Raw genomic sequence first — 12,956 nt, 5'->3', positions numbered from 1 at the left:
GTAAATATTGCGCATTATACATAGATACAGGGGAAAATGGGATTTTTTTTTTTTTATAAATGTATGCTACCATCTAGAGGTTATGAAAAAGCTGTACACTTTCATTCCAATATGCCATTGCCACCTAGAGGTTATGAGAGAGGTGTACGCTTTCATTGTAATATGACACCGACACCTAGAGGTTATAAAAAAGGTGTAGCATACACTTTCATTCCAATATGACAGGGGTACGTATGACTGCATATGTGTACAGTTGTGCTCATAAATTTGCAAACAATGGCAGAATTTGTGTAACTTTGTTTTTTTTCTTTTAAATGTGACTGATGAGTGAACAACAACCATCGTTAATTTCTTTATGGTTATAATGTTTTGTTAAATGATAATGCTTGTCTGAAATGCTTGACAGTTTCATTTGAATCCCATTAAAATATAATGAAATGTTTCGCTTGGCCCTTCATGTTTTCTTTAAAGAATTGTACCCATCTTATAAATTTTGCCTGGGAAATGGAACTGTGTGTGTTCTCATTTACTAAATAAAAGTAGGGCTGTGAATTCCAAAATAAGAGCAAGTAAATAAAAGGAAAGTATTACATGTTCAAATAAAGAGCTTAACTTAAGAATAATTCTTTGAAAAAAACCCTAACAAAATACAGATAATACTTAATGTTTTGATCATATAGGTCGAAACAAAATAATGCATTAGAAAAATGTATTATACATGGGCAGAAGGCTTTTCCAGAATTTTGAGGTCAACTTTGGGGGTGTGTATTATGCATGGGTGCGCATTATACACGAGAAATTGCAGTACTTGGCCTGTGTGTGTGTGTGTGTTTATATATCATCATCTTCAGCCATTATCTATCCACATGTAGTGTGTATATATATTATCTATCCACATGTAGTGTGTATATATATGTATATATATATATATGTATATATATGTATATATATATATGTGTATATATATATGTGTATATATATGTATATATATATGTATATATATATATATATATATATATATGTATATACACATGTATATGTATGTATATATATGTATACATATGTATACACATATACATATGTATATGTATACACATATACATATGTATATATATGTATACATATGTATATGTATACACATATACATATGTATATATATATATATATATATATATATATACACGTATATATATGTATACATATGTATATATATGTATACATATGTATATATATGTATACATATGTATATATATGTATACATATGTATACACATATACATATGTATATATATATGTATATACACATGTATATGTATATACACATGTATATGTATATATATATATATATATACACGTATGTGTATATACACATGTATACATATGTATACATATGTGTGTGTATATATATATATATATATATATATATATATACACACACATATGTATATGTGTATGTATATATATACGTATATATATATACAAATGTGTATATATATACATATGTATATATGTATGTCTATACATATGAAAAAAAAAAACAACAACATGCATTTTAAAAGTAGGGAGTAGCATTGTTGCAAGGTTAACACTGCAGTCTGCTGGTGAGAAGTGATACCATCTTGAGTATTGGCTGTGTGTGCCAGCTGGTACTGTAGTCACCTCAGTAAAGTAGTTAACGACACATTACAGACAAAACAAATTGACAGGATTTAAGCCTCTGTGTTCTTCCAGGACTATCATCACATTTGTGGTGAATTTATGTAATCTTGTAAATTTGTTTCTTGTAAGTACATGACTGTAACATTCGCATAAATCCTTTGTGTGTAAAGATTACCTTGGTCATAGTTTTTATTTCAGTTGTACTTGTTAATATATTGTTCCTTCATGATTCAGAAACCTTAGAAATGCCACATCTGCAGCTGTATCAATTGTCTGTTTTCCTTCTCTTTCACAGCTATGGAAAAGCTGCATTTTGTCTTGAGGAGCTGATGATGACCAATCCTCACAATCACTTGTATTGTGAGCAGTACGCTGAGGTAGGTAACAGTCTTGACATCTGTCATCAAGCATAGAGGTGAACTGTGGAATTAAACATTAACCCTCTTTGAATAAAAACTCCTTACCAATACCAAGGAAACAAACACTTTTAACGTCACATCAGAGAATATTGGCTTTACATGGTGTCATACTCCCATTTCTTATAATTGCGACCTACGATTCCTCCTAGGTGAAGTACACGCAGGGAGGCCTGGAAAACCTGGAGCTGTCCAGAAAGTATTTTGCCCAAGCTTTGAGGCTGAACAACAGAAACATGAGAGCATTGTTTGGTCTGTATATGGTGAGTAAGGCTTTGCATGTGGAGAAATTGGGATCAGAAACAAGAAAGAAAGAGAAAAAATAAGACACTTTTGGAGCCTTGTGGTTTGTCAATGTTGAGGCTGGCCACTAGGTGTGCTAAGTACCATGCAAGTTAATGTGTCCAGTGTATGTGGTTAGCTTTTTAGGGGGGAGTAGGAACTCTCAGACTGGGTCAGCTCATTGCTGACTCAGATGGTGAACGAAAGCAATTGGAAAGTCTTCCCCACTGGAGCGCTTTAAGTAATAATATCCCCTTGTCTGGAACTTTTTATGATGATGACTTAAATAAATAAAGTTGTCATGGACTTAAAGAGAGAGCAGAAATCCCTGAATAACCGATCCAACCAGGTGCCACTTTGATTGTAGTTTTTGCCGAACAGCCCACTCGTAATTTCATTAGTTTAAACCGGATGTTGTTTGCGCTAGCCAATGTATCATCTGAAAGTGAGACCTGACATAAGAACACAAACGAAGGAGTTCTTGGAATTAAAGGTGCATTGGGGAAACAGGTCTAACACAGAAAGCCCTTCTGTTTTCCTTGTGCAGCACTGGCATTCTTCATATAATCCAAACAATTTAAAACAGCATACTTCTGAAACTCCTCAGAAGGCTCGGTAACAAGTATGAGGAACAGAGTTGGGCTGAATGGAGACATTTTCTTCCTTTTAATATTTATATTTGCTTGGAGACAAAGCAGACCTTCTATGATTTCCTGACAAGTCATCCGGCAACACTTAGTCTTAACTGAGTACTTTAGGTGAGATTTTATACTTTATTATCTGCAGCTTGGTTTCAGTGTGTTTTGTCATCTAGTTTTGCTGGTCCACATCTTGACAGGTGCAAAAGGGTCAGCGAAAGTGCAGGGAATTTTCACCAGCTTGCACCAACTTTGACAATCCCACAGACAAACTGGTAGAACTGACCACAGTTGGGCTGCAACTCAGTTATTTACAACATGTGTGGGGGAATCCCCACCATAATAGTGCACTTTGTCATACAGGGATAGCCTGTCTGGGTTGAGATAATCGAAATTGAGGTTTCTGAGTTAAAAAAAAAGAGGAATAAAGAAGTACTGAAGCCAAACCATTTCATGAAAAAAAAAAGGCCAAGTAGATTGGTGTGTCGTTAAGATTTTAGCATTCTGGTTGGGAAGGCTTTCAACTGCAGACTGGGTAAGCACTCTTGGTGTGCTGTGTGGAAGTGATGGCAGGAACATGGAAAAGACATGGCACTTTTGGTTTGAAAGGGACCCATCAGCTCATGCAGAGACTGAGTCACATGTTGCTTAATATATTGTGTGGCAAGATATTTTGCATAGAATTTAATTTCTTTTAAGAACTGGTGCTGGAGAAATGAAACCCCTATGAATTGATATTGTACATCTGAAGCGTTTTAACGCTCACCATTGTATTGCCTTGCCATTTGCTTTACCTTTGGCCAAGTTTTCATACCACACCCCTTGTTCTCACCTGTGCTTTTTCTTCTATCTAGTCTGCAAGTCACATAGCTGCTAGCCCGAAGGTTAGTGCCAAGATGAAAAAGGACAACATAAAGTATGCTGCCTGGGCTGCCAATCAAATAAATAGAGCTTATAAGGTCAGTGACATCAAGATTATTTGCAGTACTTGCATTATTATTCAAAACTCTTGTCCTTTTGAGATATTTTCTGTTCTGCTCTCTGGTCATGAAAGCGTTATTTTACTTGTTACAGGATCACCACTAATCATATGTTTTGAGTTGTTTATTTGATTTCACAAGCTATTTTCACACAATGCACCAGCATTTACAAATTTATCTCACCACCATCTGGTGCCTGAGTTTAGCAACATAGGAGATTTCCCAAAAATGACAGCCTGTCAAAATGCTGAGTATGGTTGAAATGGCCACTTCAATCGGAGTACCTTGCACCAAAATTTAAAAAAATGGGATGACAGATTCCTGAGAAATTTAGTTTTTTTTTTTGTGTCAGGAAAAAAAAAAACTTTTTGGTTAATGTTTTTGTGTGATTTCGTTCATTGAAAATCTGGTCAAGAAACAGTACAGTATAACTTCATTTCTTCTCAACATATTTGCTCGACTGTTTAATTTTTTCTGTTACTAGGGGAACCGCTTCTCTGAATGGCTGACAAATTTCAGTGAAAAATATCCACCAATAACACACTATGAGCCAAAATTCAGAGGGGTTTTTCAAGTCAACGCGTCAAAATTACCGTGACGTTTCAAATGGCGTTACATGCTCAAATAACTTGACTTAAATAGCACAAATGGAACATTATATGTGAGTAGAGCAGTCTGGACAGTAGCATTGGTCATACTAGATACTAGGCGTTTGAAGTGCTCATTCCTTTTTTAAGAAAATTCCACAAAGATAGCGGCCCCTGGTTACGTTGCTACTAAATTATGAACATTCTCAGAAGAGGCCCATGATTTGGGACGCTATGATTGACCTTTGTGTATTTTGTTTTTTCAGGCCTCATTTGTTGTAAACATGGTAACATTTAAAAACCTCAATACTTGCTAAGGCTTTTTCTCACATCCAAATTGATAGAGGAGCTTAGTTATCAAAGTCTTTTAAACCTTGTGTAGTTCCAGCATGACCTGTTTTAACAGAAAGTCGATTGATGCATTGACGGTAATCGCTGTAGTAAAGATGATTACATTTCAAAATCGTAGTATTTACATTCCAAATTTATATCACCATTACCGTTTCATCAGTCACAAGTATGTAGACAAAGGCTTTGGGACGGCCGATGAATCTCAACTTGTAAAACATCAACTCTGTCCTCATCTAGTATCTACCATCGTTGGGTTATATTCTGCAAAGTATGCACATTTGACTTCATCCTCTTCCTCGTTTTTGCTGGCTGACTGCTATGTAATTTTCTATTGAATAGTTAGCAAGTGGAGAGAGATTTCCTTCTGGATAATTGATTGCAGATGAACACAATTAGAATAGTTTATTTGGTTCGCCAAATCTGCTTGGTTGCCTGCAGTTTTGCACCCATCCAAAATGATTTAAAACAGAATAGGGCCATAATGATGCAATAAATTTCAGGAAACGATAGACTGTAATAGTGTCTTTTTAGGAGTTTACAATTGTATTCACTCATTCTCCCTTATACTTGAGTTCTTCTGATAACAGGTAAAAATAATTGAGCTCCTCTTAAAGGTGGTGGTCTCTTTGTTAAAACTTGCTTTTTGGGTTCTTGAAGGAACATGATTAGAAGTTGTTTTGCTGCTGTACTTCTGTCCTTGTGGGAAATGTTTTTTTTTTTTTTAAATTTTATTATTTATTTCTTTTTTTTTAACTTTTGCTCTGTAATATTTGGACTTGTACAGTATCAGTGCAGCTGTGATTATGTGTATGTACATTATGTACACTCAATATGCTCTGTGTAGTTTTAGTTTAGGATGTGTCATTTCATGGCTGTTTGAAACAAGTTAATTGACAAGGTGTAAGGGTTGCCTTTATTTTTATTTTTTTCCTCCTCACCTCCCGTAAATGGACTGTAGAGCTCTTTAATGGTAGTTACTGTGTGGGCCTCTTTTAGATAGGTGCAGGCTGCTGTGGGTTTGTGCTTGCTGATTTATGGGTCCTTTAAAGTGTTTCTCGTGTCAGTCATCCATATGTATTAGGCCTCGGTACCTGGTGATTGTCATACCTCAGTGTGAGAAAACGGTGGGCAGGTGAGTGCGAGTGGGAGCAGATGTCACCAAGAGGTCAAGTTGGCTGTGGCCTGTTAATTAAAAGCAAAAGAAAAAAAAGAAAAAAGTCATCGCGATGGGGTCAGTTGACATGTTAAAGACCTGGAGACACGTGGGCTGTAGGTGCAGGGCCATTAAAAGTAGCCCCATATGGCCTGTCTTCTTGCTCTACTGCTCCAAAATTCAAAATTCTCTTATTAGGTCCTCTGTCACGGACCATGAACTCCTACTGCGTCATGATTCTATAATAAGAAGCTCTAAATGTTTCTGAAGGCAGGGCTGTCTTGTCTATTTTGCCTGTTTGATAATAGTGGCCACACCTTAGGCTGAGGAGATAATTGACTCAGATCCGGAGTAATGGCGGATACGCAGCAAGGCGATGAAATGCAGTGATCATTATAGTTCACCCTAAATCTAGCTGAATGAGTCACACTTGGAAATATTGGAGCCACATGTACACCTTAGCCAATTTTTCTGTTTATGATGAAGTTTTGCAAAAGAGAGAGGGGAAAAAAACCTTAGGACATGGAAATTGTTAATTCGGTAACAGTTCCTGTTTTCTAATGCTGGAGCACAAGTGAGGGCTTAAATAAATGAAAACCATGTAGGCCAAGTGTGGGAAGCTCGAGGCATGCGGCCCCTACCTTCACTTAGTGTGGCCCACGAATAGGTGGATGCAGAGCTGTCAAATGTTACAGAACCTCCGTATTTTGTTACGGATATCGCTGAAGGTTGACTCGTCATGGCCGTAATGCTGATTGTGCCGGATATTCGGAAAAAAATTCCAGCGTCTGACTTTACCGGCGCGTCTGAGACGCACAAAAATTTAGCAGGGACGCATAAAGTATGATCAATCTGCGCAGAGCTATGGCTTAGTACTCAGTCGTGGTGCTGGAAATCTAGCATATGAATTTTCTTGTATTTTTTAAAAAAATTTTTTTTTGACGACAGGACTCTGACTAATTTGGTCACATATGAGCCCTATTTTCTGAATGGTGTGGCAAAAAAAAACAAAACTGGGTACTTACAGGTGTCCAGTCATTTGAGGAAGCTGCTTAAAGGAGACGTATTTTTTCACAATTTAAGAAAGACTGTGGGGGTGGTATTATGTAAATTAGCCACATGTCAGAATGTGACAAAATTCAGAACAGCTCGCTCACAGACATTTTAGGAAAACAAAAGATTTACTTGTGTAATTTCACACTGTGTGGTTTGGCAGGCACTCCAGAGAGCCAACTATTTGTATACAAGCAGTTATAAGGTCAGTTTTCTTAATGTGTTCCCTTTAAAGATCACAGACAGTGATGAAATTAAATAATGAAAGGGAGCATTGTGCTTTTAATGGAAATGCATAATTGTATTGTATTGTATAATTTGTCATAATAAATTTGAATGACTAATTATTCATATTTTCTAATATACACTAACAGTCAAAGATTTGGACACAGTTTCTCATTGTAGTATCACTAGAAAGTGTGTTCAAACCTTTGACTGGTAGTATATGTATTTTCACACGTGGACAAAATTGTTGGTACCCCCCTGTGAATGAAATAAACCCCCACAAAGGTCACTAAAATAACTTGACTGACAAAAGTACACTAACAATAAATGAAAATTTACTGAAAATTACCAGTTAAAATCAGACATTGCTTTTGAATTGTGGCTCAACAGAAACATTTTAAAAAGATCAAGCCAGTGTAACAGAAATGGAAAAAAAAGATTCGTAACCCTGGACAAGATTGAAAATATTTTCACCTGAGGATCATGTTAAATTAAGGTGTCGTTTAATTAGCATATTTAAACTTCATCAGTCAGTCTACCTATTCAAAGGGTGACAAGTAGTCACTGGGCTGTTTGGTGACATGGCGTGTACTACACTGATATGGACCATTGAAAGTGAAGGAGAGAGTTGTCTCGGGAGATTAGAAAGAAAACTATAGGCTAACTTGTTCCAGGTAAAGGCTTTAAGAATATCTCCAAGCAGTGTATGTTCCTGTGATGACAGGATGCATATTATTCAGAAGTTAAAGGGCCAGGGATCTGTAGCTAACGTCCCTGGATGCGGCAGCAAGAGGAAAATGGATAACAAATTGAAGAGATAGATAACATGAATGGTAACCAATAGATGTGCTAAGGTACAGGTAAACCATGGTACCGTCCGTACCTCGTTTTTTGGGCCACAGTTCAGTACATTTTTGGTCCTTGTTTTCTGCATAAAGAGAACAACGTTTTTCTCTCTCAAAATAAAAACACCAATTCCAGTGAAGTTGGACGTTGTATAAAATATAAATAAAACCTGAATATTTAGCAAATCCTTTTCAACCTATGTTCAACTGAATACATTTCAAAGACAATATTTTAATGTTCAAACTAATAAACGTTGTTTTTTTGCAAATATTCACTCATGAATTTGATACCTGCAACATATTCCAAAAAAGCTGGGACCGGGGGCATGTTTACCACTGTGTTGCATTACCTTTCCTTATAACAACACTCAATAACCATTCGGGAACTGAGGACACTAAGTATTGAAGCTTTGTAAGTCATATTCTTTCCCATTTTTGCTTAATATACAACTTCATTGCTCAACAGTCCGGTGTCTTGTTGGATTTTGCGCTTCATAATGCGCCACACATTTCAAATGACAGACCGGTCCGAACTGCTGGCAGGCAAGTGTAGTACTCACACAGTTTTACTACGACACACGGTGTTGTAACACATGCCAGTGGCTTGGCATTGTCTTGCCGAAATCAGCGGGGATGTGCCTGAAATAGACATTGCTTGGATGGCAGCATATGTTGCTCCAAAATATGTATGTACCATTAAGCATTGATGGTGCCTTCAGATGTCCAAGTTACCCATGCCTACTAACATATCCCCATACCATTACTATTGCTGGCTTTTGAACTTTGTGCTGATAACAATCTGTGTGGTCCTTCTCTGGCCGGGAGGACATGTCGTCCATGATTTCCCAAAACAATTTGAAATGTGGACACGTCAGACCAACACACACGTTAAGTTTGCGTCATCCCATCTCAGACAGGGTCCAACATTAAGCCTTTTTAGGTACACAACTGATGGGGCCACCATGAGCCAAGTTGTGGTGACCCGGTCGGAACCTGTACTGACTCCGTACATTCATGATACCACCGGAGACAAATTCCTTGTGTGTTTTTTGGACATACTTGGCAAATAAAGATGATTCTTATTTTTGGCTGTGACAATGTACTAACCTCACTAAAATCAAGGCATTGCAATAACGCTTCCAAGAATAAAACAGAATAAAACAGTTACAAATTTATTAAAATATTGGCCCTTGATGTTGTGACTGCTATGTATATTATATATACATAATAATGTATATTATTTGTTAATACATATACATATACTATATATATGTAGAGTATATGTACATGCATATTATTAAATATTGGCTGGTTGGTGGGAGGCTCAGCTTCAGGGCGTAGCGTGTGTGTGTTCGTGTGTGTGTGTGTGAATTAGTATTTGTATTAGGATTTTTAAGGTGCTTTTATTGTCAATTCTTCAATATGCGACTTATGCGGAAAATCGTGTTACGTCGCCAGCGTAGGGACGGAACTCGTTCGTAAATCGAGGACTTCCTGTATACAGTATAATAATTATTTATTGAATGTGCAAATATCAAAGATCAGGTGACGTATGCAACATAGTCGAGGTCATCGAACCAAGGCAAGTAAGACATAAATTCGATGACAAAACCGCAATGCTGCGAAAGTGGCTGGTGCGACCCTGAGTCTGGTGTGTGTGTGTGTCTGTGTGTATTGATGTGTGTGTTTGTGGGGCGTCAAGAGTTCAGAGTTCTGGTGGGCAGAGGACAGAAGAGGTAGAGGGGGCGGAGCGGGCAGAGAGTTCAGATTCCTGACAGCCTGATAAATAAAACTGTCTTTGAGTCGGCTAGTCCTGGCCTGCAGACTCCGCAGTCTCCTCCCTGATGGCAGCAGACTGAAGAGACTGTATGATGGATTGGTGGCATCCCCCGCTATGCGGAGGGCTTTGCGGGTGAGGCGGGTTCTGTAAATGTCCTGCAGGGAGGGGTTCCGATGATCTTCTCAGTACCCCTCACTATGCGGTGGAGAGTCTTGCGGCAGGATGCGGTGCAGTCTCCGTACCACACAGTGATGCAGTTGGTCAGGATGCTCTCTATGGTCCCTCTGTATGACGAGCACATGATGGGGGTCGGGGCTCTGGTTCTTCTCAGCTCGTGCAGGAAGTAGAGACGCTGCACGCGCCGCCATCTTGAGGGATTTTGATTGACCTTTCATTAATATGTTGTATATTAGTTATATGTATCTTTTAAAGGACCCCCTTGAAAATAAGATGCCGCATCCCAAGGGGCCTGTCCTTGAATTAAATATATAAACAAATAATGCACAGTATAATTTTATATTTTGTGTGTGCGTGAGTGTATATATACAGACACACAGTCGTCGAATGGTTGCCGACTGGTTAGCACATCTCACAGTTCTGAAGGTCAAGAATTAACCTTGACATTCCAATACTTTTGGAGAGGACTGTATATACATAAGCATGTGCCTGTGGTTGAAAAGTAATGGCTATGCCAAAACACTAGTTTGAAAGTTAACAATGTTAATTTAGCATGTGAGCTGATAATGTCATTAATTGCTTTTTGGGTCCCAAAGGATAGAAAATGAGCAAAAAATGCATCAAATGGAACATTCATCGCATTGCAACCTTCAAATGGTGAGGAAACTTCATTTAATTGGCCTGACCCTTTTGCTCTGTCCCTGGGTTACGGATGGCCTAAGGTTAAGAATGTTGACTGAATCGTTTGCGATTCTTTGAGGATATGCCCCAGTCAACAGGACAAGTTTAATTGGGTTGAAAAAAGTGTGCTCATGTACAGTATGTCTATGGATGAGTGATTATGTATGTGTTTTGGATTATAATCCGCAGCATTTCCTGTAAAGCCCTTCGCAGTGAGCGCAGAAATAAATTGTGTTCTAATACTGGAGGCCTCGGAAGAGGACTCATCCTGCCTGGGAGCTCACACGCAGAACAAAAATAAAGTGACATTTATGCAACAGTTTCTGATCAGAGTATTTGTATCATTTTACATGATTGCGTTTCAAAATGTAAAAAGTAAAATGGGGACATATCGTTAAAAGTAAAACAGGGATGTATCTGTTGTGTTAAGATATTTGTGCGTGCATCCGTGGTTGTGCTCATGGTCATAATCAGGTGTAGGCCCTTGGTTCTTTTCACTTCTAGAGAGACTTGAACGGATATCCTCTTTCTCTGCTTTTCTCCTTCTTCTGACATATGCAGATGGCTGGTCGTGGGTCCAAGGAGAACAAGTGCTCTGTAAAGGCAGTGGAAGAGATGTTGGAATCGATGCAGATAACCATGTCGTAGACATCCTCCGCCAAGACCTTCTTCCTGTTGATGACCACACACTCTTGGAGCCATATGGCAGCTCAAATAGCCCTATGGCGTGAAGTGAAACTTAATCTAACATAGGTTTGTTTTGTTTTGTGCCCTTTCAAATTTGAGTCTGGTAATTGGCTGACATTGATATGGACAATGGCAGAGTGTTGCTTCCTTTCAAATGAACCTTTGAATCCTGAATTGAAATGAATCCTTTCATTTGTCCTCCCATCTGGTATACTGTGGCACCATTTCCAAGTCGTCTAACTTGCTTTAATATAGTTAACATTCAGTTGTCCTTAGCTAAAAGGCTGCAACAATGTACACAAGAAAGGGGGTAAGATGTACAGTAGATGCTATTAATCGAGACAGTGTAAAGACCTGTCTGCACTGATTGATATCTAAGAAAATTTGCCTTTTCGCGAAATCAAGCAAAATGTCTCAATAAAAGTTAAAACTGATAAAATTTTCTTTGGATGTTTTAGTTATTGTGGGTTTTGGTACAATTCATTTTATTAAAATATTTTACAAGGGTGAGGGTTATTGATACCTAATTATACCTAATATAATATTATACCTAATACCTAATTTAACCTATCCTGGAGCGGGATTGGGAACATTGTGTGATTAGATTATTCCAAAATTATTCCTTTCAATTGTCCGAAGCAGCAGCTGCATCAACTTCAACACACTGAATAATGTCTCTGTCATTTTATTTGGAATACTGCAGAGAACAGTCTGCAGTGAATTGGAAAGCAGAACAAAAACATTCTGGGAACATTCACAATGTTTTTAGGTGCAGCATTTTACACACAGTCGTCTATAAAAATGGAACTATAAGATCTTAATTCTTGTCACTTTTACTCTCTCTCGTACAGTGCAGACGCTTTTTTTGTTCGCTCTGCTTGCTTCGCTTCTGTTTAAATTTTTTCTGGCTGATAAGCTTGTTTTTCTTCGATAAAAAAAAAAAATTACAAGCAGCGACTCCTGGATATTTTCAAACCTGTGGGACTGTCTTTTTTTTGCAAATAGTCAGTTGTTGCTATATTCCAATATTTTCCGATACCCTCTCACCATTACTTGAGCATGGCCTGGTAATTAGCACAAGCCTGCTATTAGCAACAAGACCAGCAATCAAGATGCCTCCTTTTCCACTGAGGACTATCACGGACTGCTGCAGAGGATTTCAATCCTGGAAACGAAATTCCACCATTTTGTAGTGTATGTGGATGTAAATGGGTAATCGGGGAATGAAACCTCTCTACCGACGTCTCAAAATGGTGAGCAGAAGTCTGCTGACAGACAGCCACTTATCTCAACAAAGAAGACTGATGTGGACTGTGGACCATCCAGCAATTCTCCATGGAATATACTGGGAGCAAAGCCCAAAGATATGGGACAGCATCTAAAAGGGGAGGACACAACACCAGCAGATTACTGAGGAATCCGGCTGGCCTGCATTGCGGGTTG

At 38.1% G+C, this 12,956-nt stretch overlaps 1 protein-coding gene across 1 annotated transcript in view; it reads left to right on the top strand.

Annotated features, from left to right (window-relative positions):
- emc2 (ER membrane protein complex subunit 2) overlaps positions 1-11,952 on the top strand; it is a 46,405-nt gene extending 34,453 nt beyond the window's left edge. Inside the window, exons 8-11 of the mRNA XM_061673848.1 lie at positions 1,954-2,035; positions 2,227-2,337; positions 3,849-3,953; positions 11,388-11,952. Of these exons, the coding sequence (XP_061529832.1) occupies positions 1,954-2,035; positions 2,227-2,337; positions 3,849-3,953; positions 11,388-11,474 (385 nt within the window). The 3' untranslated portion in view covers positions 11,475-11,952. The remainder of the gene's footprint in view (positions 1-1,953; positions 2,036-2,226; positions 2,338-3,848; positions 3,954-11,387) is intronic.
- The last annotated feature ends 1,004 nt before the right edge of the window (positions 11,953-12,956 follow it).

This window comes from Phycodurus eques, chromosome 4, assembly GCF_024500275.1.
Source record: "Phycodurus eques isolate BA_2022a chromosome 4, UOR_Pequ_1.1, whole genome shotgun sequence".
In the NCBI taxonomy this organism is placed as follows: domain Eukaryota; kingdom Metazoa; phylum Chordata; class Actinopteri; order Syngnathiformes; family Syngnathidae; genus Phycodurus; species Phycodurus eques.
The sequence above is the reverse complement of the archived record's forward strand: the minus strand, read 5'-3'. Positions and strand labels throughout refer to the sequence as shown.